The following is a 22,461-nucleotide window of genomic DNA, read 5'->3' on the forward strand; positions in this document are numbered from 1 at the left end:
TAGACCGTTTATCCCCCCACCCCTCAGGTGCTTTAAGTGCCAGAGGTACAGACATGTTGCAGCGGTCTGCACGGGGAAACAGAAATGTGGGAGATGTGCAGGTGATCATGAGTACGGTAAATGCCATGAAGGGGCCAAGCTCAAATGCTGCAACTGCGGAGGGGAGCACGCTTCGGCGTATAGAGGTTGTGAGGCTGGCAAGAAGGCGGCAGAGATTCAGAAAGTGAAAACATCAATTGGAGTATCGTATGAAGTAGTGAAGAAAGTGGGGGTAAGCCAGATAGATCCTGGAAAAACAGTGAGGGCAGACACCAGCAACAGAGTCGAAGCTAGTGTGGCTGAAGCAAAGGAAAATACACTTACAGTGGGTAAGAACAACTTTGTATTGTTCATGGTGGAAGTGATAAATTGTTCAGCGCAAACTAATAGCAAAACGGAGGAGATTAAGATAATTATCAAGGCTGCAGAAAAGTGCCTTGACATCAAAGGGCTCAGCTGTGAAAAGGTTCAGGAAATATTAGCTGGAGAAGTAGACTCACTGACATGGACTGGACACTCCTCATGGTCCTAGCTATCCTACAGTGGAACGCTAGAAGTCTTATTGCTCATGGTCAAGAATTTAAGAAATTTATAGAAGAAAGGGGTGAAGAGGTCAAAGTAATATGTATTCAAGAGACATGGCTAAAGCCACAGTGGTACTTTACGTTAAATGGGTACCCTGCAGTAAAAATGACAGAGAAGGTAGAAGTGGGGGAGGAGGGGCCACATTTATTAAAAGAGGAGTGAACTATAGGGTAGAAAAATAAAGTGATAAACATGAATCGATAGTACTAAGAATATGGACAGAAACTAATAGTGTGACAATAATAAACTACTATAATCCAGGTAATAGATTGTCCAGGGAGGTACTTCATGAAGCAGGCGGACAGGTGGAGAGTGGTGTAGTATGGTTCGGGGATTTTAATGCTCACAATACTTTATTGGGGAGTATAAATACAGACTTCAATGGGAAAATAATAGAAGAACTCATAGATGATAACGAGATGGTGTGTGTAAATCACGGCAGAGGCACTCGATACAACACATCTAGGAATACGGAAAGTGCAATAGATCTCACTCTAATGTCAGCTGGGATGGTGGGAGTTAGTACATGGGAAGAATTAAAATGCACAACTATGGGGAGTGATCATTATCCAATAATAGTCAAAATTGGAAGTAGTCCAATACAGGATAGTGAGGACAGACCGCCAAAGTGGAAGCTAGAAAGGGCTAATTGGGAAAGATTCAGAGAAATCAGTGAAAGTAAATGTGTGGAAATAGATGAGGAAAGGATAACGAATGAGGATGAGTCTAATGAGAAAGTGGTGGGAGCAATAAGGATAGCAGCAGAAAAGTCAATTCCGCAGATGAAGGGAAAAAGAACAAGGAAGAGCGTGCCATGGTGGAATGAAGACTGTAGCAGAGCAATCAAGGAAAGAAATAGAGCATGTAGGAAATTAAAAAAGCACCATACTCTGGAGTCGTTGACTAAATACAAGAGAGCACAGGCAGTAGTGCGCAGTTATACGCCAAGCAAAGAGGACTTCATGGACACAGTACTGTAATACGATAGTGTGAGAAACAGAATTAGCAGAAATATGGGGAATGATCAGGAAAATGGGCGGAATTAACAGAAACTACGAAATCCCAAGGCTACGGGTCGATAACCAAATAATAGTAGGGAAAGATAGAGCGGAGGTTCTAGCAAAGACGTTTGTCAGGGTACACAGCTCTGAAAACCTAACTCCGAAAAGTAATAGTATTACTCTATTACTCTATTCTCTATTAAAAGTAATAGAGAAAAGATGATAGAACAAAACCAGGGTATTAAGAGTAAAAAACCAATATCTAGGGAGGGAATAAGTGTGCCATTTAAGATGCTTGAGATAAAGAGAGCAGTAGCTAAAGCAAAGCAGACGACACCAGGGAAGGATGGAATCTGTTATGGTACGCTGGCACAGATGAGTGAGAGAGCTCTCAATACTGTGCTAAAGTTGTACAATAAAGTATGGGAGTCAGGAATGTAGCCGCAAGAGGACACAAGCCAGTGTCTTATTGTACCGGTCCCAAGCCTGGATAAATACAGAGGGTTGCGTCAGGAAGGGCATCCGGCGTAAAACTTTTGCCAAATCAAAGATGCGAATCAAACCTATGACTTCCATACCAGATCGGTCAAGGCCCGGGTTAACAACGACCGCCATCGGTGCTGTTGACTTACAGGGCACCGGTGGAAATTGGATTACTGTTGGTTGAAGAAGGAGAGGAGGAAAGTGCATTCGCTCGAAGAAAGAGAAGAGGAACACCAAGAGTATAGGACTAAGAGTAAGGATGTTGAATGTTGGAACTATGACAGGAAAAGGTAGAGAGTTGGTTGACATGATGCAGAGGAGGAAGGTAGACATACTGTGTGTCCAGGAGACCAGGTGGAAAGGTAGCAGGGCTAGAAGTTTAGGAGCAGGGTTCAAGTTGTTCTATCATGGTGTAGATGGGAAGAGAAATGGAGGAGGAGTTATCTTGAATGAGGAGTTTGTTACGAATGTCCTGGAGGTAAAAAGAGTGTCGGATAGAGTGATGAGTCTGAAGCTAGAAATAGAAGGTGTGATGTTCAATGTTGTTAGTGGGTATGCTCCACAGGTAGGATGTGAGCTGGAGGAGAAGGAGAAATTCTGGTCGGACTTTGATGAAGTGATGCAGAGCACAGAAGCACAGATGGTGGTTGACTTTGCAAAAAGGATGGAAATGGCTGTAGTGAATACTTTCTTCCAGAAGAGGCAGGAACATAGGGTGACCTATAAGAGTGGAGGTAGGAGCACACAGGTAGACTACATCTTGTGTAGACGGTGTAACCTGAAGGAGATCAGTGACTGTAAAGTAGTGGTAGGTGAGAGTGTAGCCAAACAGCATAGGATGGTGGTGTAGGATGACTCTGGTGGTGTGGAAGATGAAGAGGGCAAAGGCAGAGCAGAGGACGAAATGGTGGAAGCTGAAAGAGGAAGAGTGTTGCATGACTTTTAGGAAGGAGTTAAGACAGGCTCTGGGTGGTCAGGAGGTGCTTCCAGATGACTGGACAACTACAGCTAATGTGATCAGGGAGACAGGTAGGAGAGTACTTGGTGTGTCATCTGGAAGGAAAGTAGATAAGGAGACTTGGTGGTGGAATGAGGAGGTACAGGAGTGTATACAGAGAAAGAGGTTAGCTAAGAGGAAGTGGGACACTGAGAGGACTGAGGAGAGTAGACAGGAGTACAGGGAGATGCAGCGTAAGGTGAAGGTAGAGGTAGCAAAGGCCAACAAGAAGCTTATGATGACTTGTATGCTAGGTTGGACAGTAAGGAGGGAGAGACTGATCTATGCCGGTTGGCAAGACAGAGAGACAGAGATGGGAAGGACGTGCAGCAGGTTAGGGTGATTAAGGATAGGGATGGAAGTCTATTGACAGGTGCCAGTAGTGTGATGGGAAGATGGAAAGAGTACTTTGAAGAGTTGATGAACGTGGAAAATGAGAGAGAACAAAGACTAGAAGAGGTGACTGTTGTGGACCAGGAAGTAGCAAAGATTAGTCAGGATGAAGTGAGGAGGGCACTGAAGAGGATGAAGAGTGGAAAGGCAGTCGGTCCTGATGATATACCTGTAGAGGTTTGGAAGTGTCTAGGAGAGGTGGCAGTAGAGTTTCTGACTGGGTTGTTCAACAGGATCTTAGATAGTGAGAAGATGCCTGAGGAATGGAGGAGAAGTGTGCTGGTGCCCATTTTTAAGAACAAGGGAGATGTGCAGAGTTGTGGCAACTACAGAGGAATAAAGCTGATGAGCCATACAATGAAGTTATGGGAGAGAGTAGTGGAAGCTAGACTAAGGGCAGAAGTGAACATTTGTGAGCAACAGTATGGTTTCATGCAAAAACAGAATACTACAGATGCAGTATTTGCTTTGTGGATGTTGATAGAGAAGTACAGAGAAGGCCAGAGGGAGCTGCATTGTGTTTTTGTAGATCTGGAGAAAGCTGATGACAGGGTGTCCAGAGAGGAACTGTGGTATTGTATGAGGAAGTCTGGAGTGGCAGAGAAGTATGTTAGAGCGGTGCAGGACATGTATGAGGACTGTAAGACAGTGGTGAGGTGTGTGTAGGGGTGACAGAGGAGTTCAAGGTGGAGGTGGGACTGCATCAGGGATCAGCTCTGAGCCCCTTCTTGTTGCTATGGTGATGGACAGGCTGACAGACGAGGTTAGACAGGAATCTCCATGGACTATGATGTTTGCAGATGACATTGTGATCTGCAGTGAGAGCAGGGAACAGGTGGAGGAGAAGCTAGAGAGGTGGAGGTTTGTCCTGGAAAGGAGAGGAATGAAGGTTAGCCGCAGTAAGACAGAGTACATGTGTGTGAATGAGAGGGACCCAAGTGGAAGAGTGAGGTTACAGGGAGAAGAGATCAAGAAGGTGGAGGATTTGAAGTATTTAGGGTCAACAGTCCAGAGCAATGGAGAGTGTGGAAAAGAGGTGAAGAAGCGTGTCCAGGCAGGATGGAACGGGTGGAGGAAAGTGTCAGGTGTGATGTGTGATAGAAGAGTTTCAGCTAAAATGAAAGGAAAGGTGTGCAAAACTGTGGTGAGACCAGCGATGTTGTTTGGTCTAGAGACAGTGTCACTGAGGAAAAGACAGGAGACAGAGCTGGAGGTAGCAGAGATGAAGATGCTGAGGTTCTCTCTGGGAGTGACCAGGAAGGATAGGATCAGGAATGAGTACATCAGAGGGACAGCACATGTTAGAGGTTCTGGAGATAAAGTCAGAGAGGCCAGACTGAGATGGTTTGGACATGTCCAGAGGAGAGATAGTGAATATATTGGTAGAAGGATGCTGAGTTCTGAACTGCCAGGCAGGAGGCCTAGAGGAAGACCAAAGAGGAGGTTTATCGATGTAATGAGGGAGAACATGAAGGTAGTTGGTGTGAGAGAAGAGGATTCAAAGGACAGGGCTAGATGGAGGAAATTGATTCGCTGTGGCGACCCCTGAAGGGAAAAGCCGAAAGGAAAAGAAGAAGAAGAAAGTATGGGAGTCAGGCAAAATCCCAGCCAAGTGGAAGGAATCAATTATAGTCCCTATACCAAAACCAGGGAAAGACCAGTCAGACCCAGCCAGCTATAGACCCATTGCACTGACATCTCAGCTGGGGAAAATAATGGAGCGAATGGTTATGGAGCGGCTAAATTACTATTTGGAGACCAAAAACCTCATGTCAAAGTACCAAAGTGGTTTCGCAAAGGAAGAGGGACTATGGATAATGTATTAGTGTTAGAGTCAGAGATTTGAAAGCTCAAGCTAATAAAGAACTAGTTCTAGCAGTCTTCTTTGACGTTGAAAAGGCAGATGATATGATGTGGAAGGAAGGTCTCCTCATGAAAATGAGCAAAATGGGAATCACAGGAAATATGCACAACTGAGTGTTGAGCTTTCTGTTTGCAAGGAAGATTGAGGTGCGGGTGGGCACAAATTACTCCAGACAGTACAGTGTAGAGAATGGAACTCCCCAAGGAAGTGTGTGCAGTCCATCATTGTTTAATATTATGATAAATGATATCTTTGAGCAAATACAACCAAGAGTAGGGAAGTCGTTATTTGCGGATGATTGGGCACTGTGGGTTAGGGGACGAAATATACAATATTTACAGCAGAAACTGCAGAGTGCTATTGGGAGAGTAGGACGGTGGGTAAAGTGCTGGGGATTTAAATTTTCAGGGAGCACGACACAGACAATATGCTTTGCAAGAACACGTAAGGAAGTGGAATTGTATCTATATGGCCAAAAAATAGAACAGGTAGATGAAAAAAATAACGTGGAGACAGCATATAGACAGGCTTGTTAATAAATGCAAAAAAGTGAATAATTTATTAAAATGTGTAGCTGGAAGGGACTGGGGAGCATCAAGATTGTCACTGTTAGGGATATACAAAGCCGTGATGAGAGCCACATTAGCCTATGGGTGTATAGCATACATGTCGGCCGCAGATACTCATTTGAAGAAATTAGAGGTGCAGCAAGCTCCAGGGTTGAGAATATGTTGTGGGGCATTTAAAACCTCCCCGGTGGCAGCTATACAGGTAGAAGCTGGAGAACAGCCACTGAGAATTAGAAGAAGTAAAATCATGTTGGCATATTGGATTAATATAAAGGGGCACGGAGTGGATCACCCCACAAAGGGTACCCTGAGGGAGTGTTGGGAATATGAAAACAGCAGTGCAGCCAGTTTTGGTAGAATTGGGAATGGAGCTGCAGAAAGGGCAGAGTTAAGCCGGATTCAAGTAGATAAAACGGTTCCAGTATCAAAGATTCCCCCGTGGTTGTTTATGATGCCAGAAGTAAATTGGGAAATTAAGAAACTTCTTAAGGAAATGAAGTGACAAAGCACAGCTGGGTTCATAGCCATGAAATACTTGGAAGAGAAATATGACAATAATCAAATGATATTCACAGATGGATCAAAAGACCCAGATACTGGCTGAACTGGGAATGCAGTATATACCCATACAGGAAAAATAAGAATAAAGCAGAGGTGTTCAGATCACATATCAGTGTATGCAGTAGAATTAGTAGCGATAATAATAGCATTACAGTGGATAAAAACGCATGGGAAGGAAAAGTCAGTCATAGCATCAGACAGCTGGGCAGCTCTCTCAAGCATACAAACCATGAATTCATGTAGACAAGATCCAATATTTGAGGCACACAGTAACCTGTATGAAGTCTGGGGGAGAGGGCTGGGGGTGAGTTTTGTGTGGGTTCCTGCCCATGTGGGAATAGAAGGAAATGAGGAGGCAGACATGTTAGCAAAGCAATCATTAAGGCAACAAGACGTATACCTGCAAATCAGTTTAAGCAAAGCAGAAGGGAAGGCACTCGTTACAAAATACAGTCAGAGACAGTGGCAGGAATACTGGGAGTTGGCAGAAACGGGCAGGCATTTATTTTCAATACAGAGACAGGTGGGAGAGGGAAGAAGGATTGGAAGGAACCGGAAGGAAACAACATTAACTCGGTTAAGGATCTGGCATACAAGGTTGAATAAAACATTGTACAAAATAGGTAAACACACAGATGGGAAATGTGAACAGTGTGGGGTAACAGAACCAGTGCAACATGTGTTGATAGAATGTGAGAGATACAAAGAGGAGAGGAAGACCTTGAAGCAATGATGGAGAAGGATAGGAAACCGTTTAATTTAGGAAACCTGCTAAAAGTTGACAATAGAGCAAGACTGGGGCGACTGATGGACTTTATGTGGGAAACTAGGTCAGTGGACAGAATTTAGGAGGATCCGTCACTAAGGGGTTCTAGTCTGTAACTGCCTGATCTCCATTTCTGATGTAGACTCAGTAGGTGGCGGTAATGCTCCAGACACGAAGGGGTAAACTGCCATTAAACCAAACAGAAGAAGAGAGAAGGAGCAACTGCCAATCCTGACACATGCATATTGTGTAGTTCATAATTTCCTATAGCATGCGTTGTATTCATTAATGCACTTCATGTTCTGAGTTCATAAAAAACTTGTTCTGTAAATACTTCTCCTACTTTTGTGATCAAAAACATTGAATTTCAATTTTGAGGCTGTTCTGTAAATACTTTTAAAATAAACAATAAATATAGCAACTTCTGATCAATCAGTCAGCCTGTGCTGCAGTGTGGGGGGGCCAAGGTGTGATGTGGTGACATTAGATAGTGACGCCTTACATTGTCCGAAGGGTGTACCTTACCCACCATGTGGGCCTCCTGCTAATTTTCACTTGCACTTTTTATTTTCATGTTTTTTTATGTTATTTTATTTAATTTTATACTGTTTATATTTTAATTTTATACTGTTTATATTTTAGTTATAGTTTAGTATATAAGTCCTGTTAGTGCTGCATGTGTCTGTTAATGTAGTGTCTGTCCTGTGGTGTCAGTGTTTCTTTTTCTCCTGGTGTTTAATCCAGTATTTATTCATTATGTTGTTTCCAAATGAAGGTTAAATTGAGGCGTCTGTGTTCAAACAACAGTGATTATTGGTTCCTGGAAGGATTCAGGGCGTTAAGTTAAAAAAGAAAGAAAAGAAAAACACTTTGTTTGCACCCCGGGGTGGGTATTTCTGATTAGAGTAGAAATGGAAGGATGATGACGTCAGCGGCGTAGACGCTACAAGTGGGATGGCCGATTAAAGTACACACACACACACACGCACACGCGCACGCGCACGCACGCGCGTTTCTGACCTGACGGTGAATTAGCAGGAACGTCATTCCGGTCCTCCGATCCCCCGGTCCAGTCAGCCCGTCACCATGTCTCTGCCCGCCGCCTCCAGGCTGCTCAGCAGCGCCCTGAGGACTCGGATGGTCTCCGCGGCCAACCTGACGTCCAAACCCGCCAAACACAACCTGACTGCCGGGGTGAGTTCCGTCCGGGCCGCGGGGGACCGGCTGGGGATGAGGGGCCCCCGCTGCGCGTCCCGGACTAACCCCTCTGTTGGTGTTTCCACCAGACTGACTGACTGACTGACTGACTGACTGACTGACTGACTGACTGACTGACTGACTGACTGACTGACTGACTGACTGACTGACTGACTGACTGACTGACTGACTGACTGACTGACTGACTGACTGACTGACTGACTGTCTGTCTGTCTGTCTGCTGAGTTTTTATTGGCCCTTTTTAACTGCTATCAGGACTTTATTTCTAACAACGCGGCACCACGTCTCCATTCTTCCACCTAAACCCAACACGTACACGCAGACAGACTGACCTTGACTCTGTTCACACCTGGATCCGATCCAGCCTGTGGAGACCTGTGGGCATGTCAATGTTTATTACATTAACAACATATATGTGGAACAGTCCTGTGTGTCTGGAGGCAGGTGGACAGGTGAACAACGGATTAAAGTGTTTAAAAGTTAACAACAGTGTCTCCTTAGTCTCTCTAAAAGAAGTTTTTTTAGTTTGATAAATGTTAAAGGTTAGATGTTTTTGTTCTGGAAACACACAGTACTATTGAAAATCCTCTTTATATGAATCTCTTTTGGATTTTGTGTCAATGTGATTATTTTGTACTTTGACTTTTATGAATAAATGTGATATTAAGAATCAAATCAAAAATATCTCCCTCCCTCCCTCTCTCTCTCCCCTCTGCACTCATCACATGTTAAATGACAGCAGCAGATATTTGGAAATGTCCCACATGTCATTAGAGCTGGACTGGCCCTGACCCCCCCAAAGTGTTTGAACACACGAGTCCATCGGTGTTTATCGTGTAGGAATCAGTCAACAAAAATGAAAGCTGTAGGTAGCTGATTTGAGATCTCTCCACCAAAAGGTAACTTCAGTATTGTATGTCTAAAATTTAATTTTAGATTTTGAGAATCCAGTCATGATTATTACCTTTTCCTGTGCTAATATCAGTTGGACTAAACTTTAGTGTAAGATGTCTAAAAAGGGGATTTAGGGAAATAAAAAGCAATCAGAACTTTGCTCATGCCTCTGCAGAAATCAATGATACACACTTAAATCTTGTGTCACTAGCAGTTTAATTCAAGGTCCTGTCACACCTGTCAGGTGGATGGAGGGCGTGTCTTCGTGCTGAAGAGGAGCAGGGACATACCTTTTAAGATTTGACCTGTACATGTGAGCGCGGCCATCCTGACACACACCTATGCACAGTTGTGACAATCTTCACCAGTCTTAACTAGACAGTGGTTAAGAGACTCAACCATCACCTTTCTTGTTTTGCTGATGCAGATAACCATCAGATGCAGATGTGAGACTTACCTTTTCTAACCCTGAGCTGGATTTTACCTGGTGACTTCACTCTATCCATCTTCTTGTGTGCCCCCCAGGAGCAGGCCATAGCCATGACAGTCTTGTTCGCCGCGGTCCTAGGTCCCTCAGGCTGGGTCCTGGCTCACCTAGAGGACTACAAGAAGAGGTCATAGAAGAGAATGAAGAGGATACTGAGCAGAATATCAGTCTGACCCTCAAGAAGATGGCCTCTCCCAACCAGATCTATTTGTGTGATTAGACCAGAGCTTGTTTCTGGGATTCTGACCTGGGATTAGTGCATCTGCCACCCTCTTCCTAAAAAATACAGTGTGGTGTTTGATAATAAAATTTCCTGCATTGAAAATGATTGACGATGCACCAGAGGTCTTATTTTAACGATCGAATCCGTTGTTTTCTGTAACAAATTAATCAAGAATTCAGTAATTTAGTCCAAGTTGGCCACATCAAATGTCTTTGTTCAACCAACTGCAGCAAAATGTAAATGAATAATAGGGATTGTCCAGTAAGTGTGTGTTTAATCCTGTGTGGCATGACGTGTTCATGCAGGTCTTTAACAATGAGGACAACCTAATATTCTCTGCTGGACATCTTGAAAAGTCAGTATTCTTTTAAGCTTGTCAAAGCATTTTGCTTCCTGTACATTGAGATAATTCTTCACGCAGAAGTCATGTACTGGACAGAATTCCCTAAGTGGTGAAGTTACTATCAATCCCATCGTTGGTACATGGCAATAGTCTACGGGAGACTCAAGGACCCGGTTTAAACATTATGTCAAATGTCAAGGTGCATGCAGGGTGTGTCCAGATTCGCTCTGCTGGTTAGATATCAGTCTGTTGTACCGGTGTCCTTTATTATTCATAGATGTGTTTGGGCATGACATGAATCAAACCAGTCAGGGAGTGTTTTCCATTCCACTGCAGGTAAAGTCAGCAAAGTGGTTGACTGGTACTTAATGCTGCCACCCCAGACAGTTGGTCCTGGCCAGACGCAACAACAACTTAAAGTTTAATTCATCACCAGTGATTGCTTACAGGAGCTAATGAAAACTTTTTATTTTTCTTGAAAAATGTCATCCTCTCCAAGGAACCATCACCTTATTGTGGTGGAGAGGTTTGTGTGTCCTAAGGATCCTGGGAGTTATGTTGTCAGGAGTCTTTTACTCCTGGTAGGGTCACCCAAGGCAAACAGGTGTCTGTAACAGGTCAGAGGTAGGACCCAAGTACAGCACAGACTGAGACCAGATCAGGAATAGTCCAACAGTTTATTCTGAGGTTCGCACGGAATGGCAGCAGTATTCCAGAAAAACAGTCTCAGTAAACAGGAATCCCAGGTGACAGGTAGCAGACAGGGAACGAGCAGGCAGAGTAGTCAAGGACAGAAGGCTGGTCAGTTTACCGGGGCAGAGACGAGGAAGACTGGTTGAAGACAGGCAGGGTGGAAACCGAGGAAGCAGTCCGGAGATCAACGCGAGAGAGCTTTGCAAGATACAAAGACAATCTGGCAGAGACTTAGAGGAATGGGAGGGTATATGTACAGAACAGGCAGGTGATAATCAGGTGAGGAAACACAGGTAAAGGCAGTTGCACTGATGAGGTGGGAGTGGAAGGCAGGTAGAGCTGGGCAGATGAGAGGAAAACCAGGAGTGGATTGTGACAGGACCCCCCCCCCTTCAAGGGACGGCTCCAGACGTCCCAGACTGAACTGGGAGGGAGGGGGGAGGCCGAAGGGGGGCTAAAACTCCTCTGAGACAGCGGAGTCCACATCTTCGTCTGCAGAAGAGGAAGACGAGCCGGAGGAAGTGTCCACATCTGAGCCACCATCTTCCGGTGGGTCGGCAGGCCCATCAGCAGCAGGTCCCCCAGGGGACGGGATGGAGGATGGAGCAGGCTGGTGCGGATGCAGGCGGTGAAAGTCCGCGATGAGCCGAGGATCCACGATGAACTGGGCTGGAACCAAGGAACGATCCATCCACCGGACCGTAACCTTCCCAGTCCACCAGATACTGCATACCACGTCCACGGCGGCGAGAGCGCAAGAGGCGCTTGACAGCATACACAGGACCACCATCGACAAGCTAAGGAGGAGGAGGGGGTGGTGTAGGGGGAACAAGAGGACTCACCCGGACAGGCTTGATCTTGGAGACGTGGAAAGTCGGGTGGATCTTCATGGACCCTGGAAGCTGCAGGCGAACCGCTTCCGGGTTAATGATGCGAGTGATGGGGAAGGGCCCCACAAACCTGGGAGCCAGCTTGCGACTCTCTACCTAGAGGGGCAGGTCACGGGTGGAGAGCCAGACCCTCTGGCTGACCTGGTAGGCGGGAGCAGGCTTGCGGCGCTTGTTGGCGGTGGCAGCATAGCGGTCAGTAGACTTCAGGAGGGCGGTGCGTGCTCGTTCCCAGGTGCACCGGCAACGACGGACAAAGGCTTGAGCCGACGGGCAGGCAGCTTCCCTCTCTTGGTTAGCAAAGAGTGGCGGCTGATACCCATAGGCACACTGGAAGGGGGAAAGGCCCGTGGAGGAACAGGTGAGGGTGTTGTGGGCATATTCCACCCAGATGAGCTGCTCCGACCAGGAAGCAGGATTGTCAGCCGTGAGACAGCGAAGCGTGGTTTCCAGGTCCTGGTTAGCTCTCTCAGTCTGCCCGTTGGACTGGGGGTGAAAACCAGAGGTGAGGCTGACTGAGTACCCCAGCAGACTGCAAAACTCCTTCGAGAAGATGGACATGAACTGGGGGCCCCGGTCAGAGACGATGTCGGTGGGCAGACCATGGAGCCGAAAGATGTGTTGGAGGACCAGACTGGCAGTCTCTTTGGCAGAAGGAAGCTTGGGAAGGGGAATGAAGTGTGCCATCTTGCTGAACCAGTCTACCACTGTGAGGATGGCAGTGTGACCCCTGGAGGGGGGTAGACCGGTAACAAAGTCCAGGGAAATGTGTGACCAAGGGCGATGAGGGACAGGCAGGGGGTGCAGGAGTCCGGCTGGTGGGTGACGAGGAGTCTTATTCTGGTTGCAAACAGGACACGCGTTGACGTAGCCACGGACATCCTCCTCCAGCAAAGGCCACCAAAAGCGCTGCTTCAGGACATCACAGGTGCGCTGAATGCCTGGATGACAGGTGAGCCGGGAGGCGTGCCCCCACTGGAGCACATCGGAACGGAGCCTAGCCGGAACAAACAGGCGGTCAGGAGGACAGGAACTAGGACCAGGCTGATCCTCAGCGGCTGCCCGCACCCTCTCCTCGATCTCCCAGGTGACGCAAGCGACGAGGCAGGAGGCCGGGATAATGGTGGAGGATTCAGGTCTTTCATCCGGGCTCTCAGGAAATCGGCAGGAGAGTGCATCTGGCTTGGTGTTACGGGAGCCTGGCCGATAAGACAGCGTGAAATTAAACCTGTCAAAGAACAGTGACCAGCGGGCTTGTCTTGAGTTCAGTCTCTTGGCAGAGCGAATATATTCCAGATTGCGGTGATCGGTCCAAACAATGAATGGCACCTCGGCTCCCTCTAGCCAATGGCGCCACTCCTCCAAGGCTGCCTTTACCGCCAGAAGCTCCCTGTTACCAATGTCATAATTCCTCTCCGTGGGAGTGAGACGGCGAGAGAAAAAGGCGCAGGGATGGAGCTTCTGGTCTTTGGTGGCGCGCTGGGACAGGATCACCCCCACCCCCACGCTGGATGCATCCACCTCCACAGTGAACTGGCGCTCTGGATCGGGGATCTGGAGGATGGGTGCAGTGGAGAAACGAGTCTTGAGGGTATCGAAGGCTCCTTGAGCTGCATTGGTCCAACGGAAGGAGGTCTTGGATGAGGTGAGGGCAGAGAGGGGAGATGCGATGGAGCTGAAACCTCTGATGAAGCGCCGGTAGAAATTGGCAAACCCCAAGAAACGTTGCAGTTACTTGCGTGTCTCTGGGACCGGCCAGGAGGTAACAGCCGAAACCTTAGCAGGGTCCATCTTTATGCAGTCTTTGGCAATAATGTACCCCAGGAAGGAGACTGAGGGTACATGGAACTCACACTTCTTCGCCTTGACGAAGAGGGCGTTGTCCAGGGGGTGGCGGAGGACGGATCTGACGTGGACGATGTGCTCCTCCTGGCTGCGGGAAAAGATCAGGATGTCATCCAGATACACAAAGACGTACTTATTCAGCATGTCTCGGAGCACATCGTTCACCAGAGTTTGGAAAACTGCAGGGGCATTCGTCAAACCGAAGGGCATCACAAGATACTTGTAATGCCCTGTCGGGGTGTTGAAGGCAGTCAACCACTCATCTCCCTCCTGGATGCGAACCAGATGATACGCATTCCTCAGATCGAGTTTTGAGAACACCGTCGCCCCCTGGAGCAGTTCAAAAGCCGTGGAGAGGAGCGGGAGGGGGTAGCGGTTCTTAACCGTGATATTATTAAGTCCACGATAGTCTATGCAGGGGCGCAGTGTCTTATCCTTCTTTTCCACGAAAAAAAATCCTGCGCCAGCAGTTGAAGAAGAGGGGCTGATGATTCCTGCCGCCAAGGAGTCTTTAATGTATACCTCCATGGCTTTTCTCTCAGGGGCAGAGAGAGAGTACAAACGTCCTTTGGGAGGAGATGTGCCCGGGAATAAGTCAATCGCACAGTCATAAGGGCGGTGTGGTGGCAGAGAGGTGGCTTTAGCTTTATTAAATACCTCTTTCAGGTCGTGGTACACAGCAGGAACCCGAGTGAGGTCTGGAGCAGGAGTAGAAGCAGGAGCAGGAGCAGAAGAAGCTGACGACGCCTCGAGACAGGTCCGCTGGCAGGTCGTGCCCCACTCCCGAACAGAGCAGGTTGTCCAGTCGATGTTAGGATTGTGCAGGCGGAGCCAGGGGTACCCCAGAATGACGGGCTGGTTAGGTGTGGACAGAAGCAGAAACTGGATGCTCCCACCGTGCCCCCCTGGCAGGAGCATGCGCACCGGGTTGGTTTGAGATGTTACCCTCCCCAGCACATGTCCGTCCAGGGCTCTGGCTGCAATGGGCGACGGCAGCGGCTCCGGGTGTAGTCCCAGCTGAAGAGCGAGGTTCTCGTCCATGATGCTCCCATCAGCCCCAGAATCGAGGAGGACGGTGATGGAGTGGGAACCAGAAGGCAGCAGGAACTCGGCAGTGATGCTTGGCCTTTCAGAGGAGGCGGGATCAGCGATGGAGCTCACCAGTATGCCTCCGTTCACTGGTGAGCTCTGGCTTTTACTGGGCACCGGCTGACGAAGTGTCCTGGCTGACCACAGAACATGCAGAGGTTCAAGCGCAGTCTTCTTTCCCTCCCCTCAGGTGAGAGGCGGGTGCGGCCAAGCTGCATCAGCTCCGGATCCCCCTCACACACAGGGGCGACTGAAGCAGACAGGAAAGGGGTTGGCGCCGCTGTAGGCTTGGAGCGAGGAGGACTGCGGGGACGGGCAGGGCGTGGCTGGAGCTCAGAGCGTCTTTCTCTCCAGCGTGCTTGGATGCGCAGATCAATGCGGGTGGCGAGTTCAATGAGGCGCTCCAGTGTTGATGGCAGCTCATAAGCAACCAGTTCGTCCTTGATGTATCCAGCCAGCCCCCGCAAAAAGACGTCACGGAGGGCGACCAGGTTCTAGTCACACAGAGGGGCCGTCGTACGAAAGTCTATAGCGTAATCCGTGACTGAACGGCTGCCCTGGACCAGATCCAGCAGTTCTCGTCCGGCGTCGGCCCCCAGAGGTCCGGTACCAAAAACCTTCCAGAGCTCGTCGGCGAAGGACCGGAAAGAGCGACAGGCGGGAGTCCCTCTCTGCCACTCCGCAGTGCCCCACAGACGTGCCCGCCCGGTGAGGTGATTGACGGTGTAAGCCACCTTAGCCTCCTCCGAGGAGAAGGTGAGCGGCTGGAGGGAAAAAATATGGAACAGTTGCAGAGAAAGGCGTTGCAGGTGGCAGGATCGCCGTCAAAACGCTCCGGTGCTCCCACATTAGGCTCCCGGATCGAAGGTGGGCGGTGGGCTGAGGCGGACGGCGGAGCAGCAGCGCCCACCGAGGCAGGTGACGAGAACGTGGCTCCCGGTGAGACAGACGGTGTTAGCCCCAGGGCCTGGGTGCAGGCATGGAGACTTGCCACATCACAGCGAACTTGTGCCAGAACCTGCTGGTTTTCTGCTGCAGCCGCAACGGAATTTGCAACCAGCTCGTTAAGCATGTCCTCCATCCGGGAGATCCGGTGATCAATCTGTGCTGGATCCAAGGCAAACAGGTGTCTGTAACAGGTCAGAGGTAGGACCCAAGTACAGCACAGACTGAGACCAGATCAGGAATAGTCCAACAGTTTATTCTGAGGTTCGCACGGAATGGCAGCAGTATTCCAGAAAAACAGTCTCAGTAAACAGGAATCCCAGGTGACAGGTAGCAGACAGGGAACGAGCAGGCAGAGTAGTCAAGGACAGAAGGCTGGTCAGTTTACCGGGGCAGAGACGAGGAAGACTGGTTGAAGACAGGCAGGGTCGAAACCGAGGAAACAGTCCGGAGATAAACGCGAGAGAGCTTTGCATGACACAATGACAATCTGGCAGAGACCGAGAGGAATGGGAGGGTATATGTACAGAACAGGCAGGTGATAATCAGGTGGGGAAACACAGGTAAAGGTAGTTGCACTGATGAGGTGGGAGTGGAAGGCAGGTAGAGCTGGGCAGATGAGAGGAAAACCAGGAGCGGATTGTGACAGTGTCAGGTGAAAGGCCGGACAAAGAATGGTTCAAACGATCCCATGAAAAATTGAAAAGGGAAAAATGTGACCCTGCCCAGACGAAGCCCGGGGCCCACGTCTGGAGCCAGGCCTGGACGGAGGGCCCGTCAGCGAGCGCCTGGTGGCCGGGTCTGCCACGGGGCCCGGCCAGGCTCAGCCCAAAAAGGCAACATGGACTCTTCCCACCCTGTGGACCCACCACCCGCAGGGCAGACTAATGGGGTTGGGTGCGCTGCCATATGGGTGGCAGTGACGACAGGGGGTCACGACGGACGAGACCCGGGCGGCAGAAGCTGACTTTGGGGATGTGGAATGTCACCTCACTGGTGGGGAAGGAGGCGGAGCTTGTGTTGGAGGTGGAGCGTTACCAGTTGGATCTGGTGGGGCTTACCTCCACGCATAGCCTCGGTTCTGGATCCAAACTCCTGGATAGGGGTTGGACCTTGTTTTACTCCGGAGTTGGGTCAGGCGTGGGGCGCAGGGCGGGTGTGGGGATACTCACAAGCCCCCGGCTGAGCTCCGCTGTGTTGGAGTTTACCCCAGTGGATGAGAGGGTTGCTTCCCTACGCCTTAAGGCTGTGGGGTCGGGGGGGGGGGACTCTGACTGTTATTTGTGCATACGAACCAAATATCAGTTCAGAGTATTCGACCTTCTTGGGGTCCCTAAATGGGGTCCTTCATGGGATCCCTGCAGGGGACTTCAATACACAATGATGGAGACACTTGGAGGGGCGTGATTGGGAGGAATGGCCTCCCTGATCTGAACCCGAGCGGTGTTATGTTGTTGGACGTCTGTGCTAGTCACGGATTGTTCATAACTAACACCATGTTCCAACACAAGGATGCTCATAAGTGTACCTGGTACCGGAGCACCCTGGGTTGGAGGTCAATGATTGATCTTGTGATTGTATCATCTGATCTTCGACCGTGTGTTTTGGACACTCGGATGAAGAGAGGGGCAGACCTGTCAACTGATTACCACCTGGTGGTGAGTTGGGTCCGTTGGCAGAGGAAACCTTTGGATAGACCTGGTAAGCCCAAACGAGTAGTGCGGGTAAGCTGGGAATGTCTGGAGGAGGACTCTGTCCACGAGGCCTTCAATTCGCACCTCTGAAGGAGCTTCTCGTGCATCCCTGTGGAGGCTGGGGGCATTGAACCTGAATGGTCGATGTTCAAAGCTTCCATTGCTGAAGCTGCAGCTGAGAGCTGTGGTCTCAAGGTCTTGGGTGCCCCAAGGGGCAGTAACCCTCGAACACCGCGGTGGTCAGGGAAGCCTGAAGGAGGCCTTCAGGGGTATGTTGTCCCTGGGGACTCCTGAAGCAGTTGCAGGGTACCGACAGGCCAAAAGGACTGCAGCCTCGGCTGTGATGGAGGCAAAACAGAGGGTGTGGGAGGAGTTCGGAGAGGCCATGGAGAAGGACTATCGGACGGCACCAAAGTTGTTCTGGAGGACTGTCCGACACCTCAGGAGGGGGAAACAGGGGACCATCCAAGCTGTATACAGCAAAGATGGGACACCGTTGATTTTGACTGAGGAGGTTGTCGGTCGGTGGAAGGAACACTTTGAGGAACACCTGAATCCAACTACCCCAACTGACCCGTCCTCTGTTGCAGAGGCAGAGCTGGAGGATGATGGGGGATCAGAGTCAATCTCTCAGGGCGAAATCACCGAGGTAGTTAAACAACTTCACGGTGGCAAAGTCCCAAGTGTTGATGAGATTCATCTGGAAATGCTGAAGGCTCTGGGTGTTGAGGGGCTGTCGTGGATGACACGCCTCTTTAACATTGCGTGGAAGTCTGGGACAGTGGTGAAAGAGTGGCAGACTGGGGTGGTGGTTCCTCTTTTTAAAAAGGGGAACCAGAGGGTGTGTGCCAACTACAGGGGCATCACACTCCTCAGCCTCCCTGGGAAAGTTTACTCCAAGGTGCTGGAAAGGAGGGTCCGGCTGATTGTCGAGCCTCAGATTGAGGAGGAACAATGTGGGTTCCGTCCTGGTTGTGGAACAACGGACCAGCTTTTTACTCTCACAGGGATCCTAGAGGGGGCTTGGGAGTATGCCTATCCAATCTACATGTGTTTTGTAGACTTGGAGAAGGCGTACGATCGGGTCCCCCGGGATATACTGTGGGAAGTACTGCAGGAGTATGGGGTGAGGGGGCCTCTCCTCAGGGCCATCCAATCCCTGTACGCCCAAAGTGAGAGCTGCGTTCGGGTTCTCGGCAGTAAGTCGGACTTGTTCCGAGTGGCTGTTGGCCTTCGCCAGGGCTGCGCTTTATCACCAATTCTGTTTGTGATTTTCATGGACAGGATATCGAGGCGTAGTCGTGGTGAGGAGGGGTTACAGTTTGGTGGGCTGAGGATTGCATCGCTGCTTTTTGCAGATGATGTGGTCCTGTTTGCGTAATCAGCCTGTGACCTGCAGCGCTCACTGGTCCGGTTTGCAGCTGAGTGTGAAGCGGTGGGGATGAAGATTAGCACCTCCAAATCTGAGGTTCTGTTCTTCCGTGTGGGACAGTCTACACACTGGACCATTGTGGGGAGAGATGAGTCCAAGGTCACGTGGTTAAAGTCACCGGTGATAATGACGAGCACCTCCGGGTGCCGGGTCCGAAGAGCAGAGGTGGTCCCACAGATGGTCTCTCGTACAGTCTCAGGGTCCATCCATGGAGGGATGTAGACGGCGAGGACAATGACGTGTGAAAATTTATGCGCCAGGTAGTAGGGTCTGATGCTAACAGCTGTTAGCTCCAGATCGCGGTTACACAGTGTTGATTTCACCGTCACATGTCCCGGATGGCACCATCTATCGTTGGTATAGATGATTAATCCACCTCCTTTCTTCTTACCGGCGGTGTTCGTGTCCCTGTTCGCTCGTACGGAGGAGAAGCCGGTTAGTCGGACGTTAGCGTGTGGCATGTCACCAGTTATCCACGTCTCTGAGAACACCAACAAGCTGGTCTCCCCGTAGCACTGTTCAGTCCTGCACAGCACCGTCAGTTCGTCCAACTTGTTCGGTAGAGAGTTCACGTTCCCCATGATGACAGAGGGGACGGAGGGCTTGACTCTCCTCCGGTTAGCGGCTCTAGCCGTTAGTCTAGTCCTTTCAACGCGACCCGCTCGGCGTCCGCGATATCTCCGTCGGAGCTCGGTGGGGATGAGATCGCGTGTTGCTGGGTCTCCTTTGACCCTCATGGACATCAACTCCTCCCTGGAGTACACTAGCATATTACTATACATTATCTAATTTTATGTTAGAATAATATACACAGAAACATAGAAAAAAACGCAAAATTAAGCATAACAAACTCGCTCAGAGCAGAGGAAACTGCAGCCTGCTCGCGCATGCGCAGAAGAAGGATGTGCACACAGTGCAGTCTGTCTGCCTGGGGGAGGGGCAAATGGCAGCGGATGAAGTCTTAGAACCCTCGTTGTTCGTGACGCCACGTTGTGGTGGGGGTTTCGTTTCTCGTAAGACAAGACACAGTGTATTAAACACAAGATATTTATTTTGTCAATTCAAATCAAGGTTGAGTAGCAGTACAGTAATACCATCAGCAGGTTGAGTATGAGTCAGATAGCATCATCGATGATATTGACAGACAGACAGGTTCAACAAACAGACAAGTTCAACACTTATCTAAGCATGATGAGAGCTCTGGGGACGATGAAGAAGTCCTCCGGTGTGTTGTTGCAGAATATTCTGGGTACAGGAAAAAACTTCAAGTACAAACTAGGGAATGGATCACATCTCTTTTTATACTCTAAAGGCGTAACTATGGGAGGTGTGAATCAGTTGTTTAACTTCATTCCCTCTGCTCTCCACTAATCTTTCCCCAAGTTTCAGTAGGTGCATCATGACCTCAAGAAGTTAGCAGAGACATCTAGTGGACAGTTTCACAAGGCTGATGACATAACCTAATCAGTCACGCGGACATTTAGTGCAGACAAAATTATTAACAGATACTGACATTTACGCAAAACACTTCTAAAAACAGATTCGATTCTTGCAGAATCTTTCATGACCTCGAGACTTCCTGGGGCCGTTTCTCCCAAGTGCTGAAAGATTTGACACACACACTCTAGATTTTCCGTCCCGTTTCAGAGCGGTGATGTGTTGTAATGTCAGTGTTGGTGTGTTCGTCCGTTCGTCCACCAAATATCTCCACAACCGTTCAGACAGAAAGATGAAACAAAAAGCACATTCCTCGGGCAGCAAAGGGGTGATGATGAGATGAGGACCTTGATCTTGAGAAAATTAGCTCAAGGTCAAATTTCAACTTTTTTACACTCAGGAACCGAACAATATAGAAAGACGAGGGAGAAGGCCAGTGTGAGTAAGACCATAGATCAAAGCTAGTGCTTTGATCAATGACAGTAGGTCAGGATAAAATTTTGAATTCAGGGGTGTCGCAGGATGTTGCAGCCTGCGACTGCATTATTCTTGTTTGTGTTGTGGTGGGGTATCTGTCCAGTGACAACTTTCTCTGTTCCACCACAGTAGTGCATGCAGCACGGAAAAATTTAGCCTCACCTTCTAAAACATCCAGACAGTTCAGCATGACCTCTGACATCTATATTTCCCAGCTAAGCTGTGTTTCCACCAGCCCCTCATCAATACCTTTTCATTTGTTTTGCCGCTGTCGTTGGATGCCTCGGTGATTTATCGCCCTGTGGCTGTCGCCCGCTGTGGAACCAGATCTACATAGTTCCTCCTCTGCTCCATCTTTATCCCGTGTCAGTTATCGTCCCTTCGGAGACTACAGCAGTCAATCAGCACTGGGCAGCAAGTGACTGGAAGGAGAATGTTGCTTAAATTGAGATTTTTCATCTTGGGCGATGAGCAATTTATTGCTCTGTTACTGTTGCTCAGTGCCTGAGCAATTTGCCATGTGAGGAATTGTCCATTTGCTTTGACTTTGTATGTAAACTTGTAGCTAGCTGAAAAATGGTGTGGTGGGAACGCCATCACGATTCTCAGACTTTGAGCGCTCTCCAACAGGCTGACAGCACTTTGTTACTGTTCTTGATTGGCTCCTTCTTGTATACAAGAATAAAACCCCCAAAAGATTTCCAGCACAAGTCACAGCAGTCATATAGATATCAAACTTTATTCAACTTTAGTGAACATAATTACAAATAGATGACCATTACAGCGAAGGGTAAATGATAAAATCAGCTGAATTACATTTAAAATATTTAAGTCAGTGTTAATTAACATAACAGGCTTTTTAAAAATTCTCTACATTATACATCCAAACAGCGCTAACTCCTCTTCCAGCTCTGCAAGGCCCAGACAGATTGGTCTGTGCTCCCCAGTTTGACATTCTGCCTCTGTGGGCCAGTACTCGATCCACATTGTCCCACGAAGGACGTACCAGCATCTGAGGAGCACCAAGAGGGAAATTCACTGTCTGATTATGTCCACAGGTGTTTGTACAGAAGAACACAACCTGAAAAGGCAGAACTCGGTCCTCAGAAGAACTTCAAGTGAATGACTCTGAACTTAAATAGTTTACTACAGTAATAATCAGGGAAATGTGATACAGATAGCATACACAATATGATAATACATAACACACAAAGAGCAAACTTACTGATCATTGCTATATTTGTGAATGTCACTGGATGACCCCATGATAAGGTAGGATTTGCCTCTTCTTAAAGATAAAGAATCCCTGCACAGCGGAAGACTGTAGAATTTGCGCAGCATGTTTGGAGTAACAATATCAGAAGTTACTGTGAGACGAGAGAAAAGGCACTGACTGAGGAATAAGAAGTATCACTGAAGGTTCAGTGCAAACATAAATGTTGTGTTCCAATTGGAACGCACACCCCTTCCCTTTACGTATGTGGCCCCATGTCTAAACAACCTCCAACCAGAGTTGGTTGTTCTTTTGTAAGGTTGTCA

General features: G+C 48.7%; 1 protein-coding gene across 1 annotated transcript in view; it reads right to left on the reverse strand.

Annotated features, from left to right (window-relative positions):
- Positions 1–21,649: 21,649 nt before the first annotated feature.
- The window catches only part of LOC137593461 (complement C3-like), a 30,980-nt gene continuing 30,168 nt past the window's right edge, over positions 21,650–22,461 (reverse strand). The window contains exons 25-26 of the mRNA XM_068312166.1: positions 22,148–22,289; positions 21,650–21,934 (exon numbers count right to left, since the gene is read on the reverse strand). Of these exons, the coding sequence (XP_068168267.1) occupies positions 21,793–21,934; positions 22,148–22,289 (284 nt within the window). The 3' untranslated portion in view covers positions 21,650–21,792. The remainder of the gene's footprint in view (positions 21,935–22,147; positions 22,290–22,461) is intronic.

This window comes from Antennarius striatus, chromosome 4 (genome assembly GCF_040054535.1).
Source record: "Antennarius striatus isolate MH-2024 chromosome 4, ASM4005453v1, whole genome shotgun sequence".
NCBI classification, from domain to species: Eukaryota; Metazoa; Chordata; class Actinopteri; order Lophiiformes; family Antennariidae; genus Antennarius; species Antennarius striatus.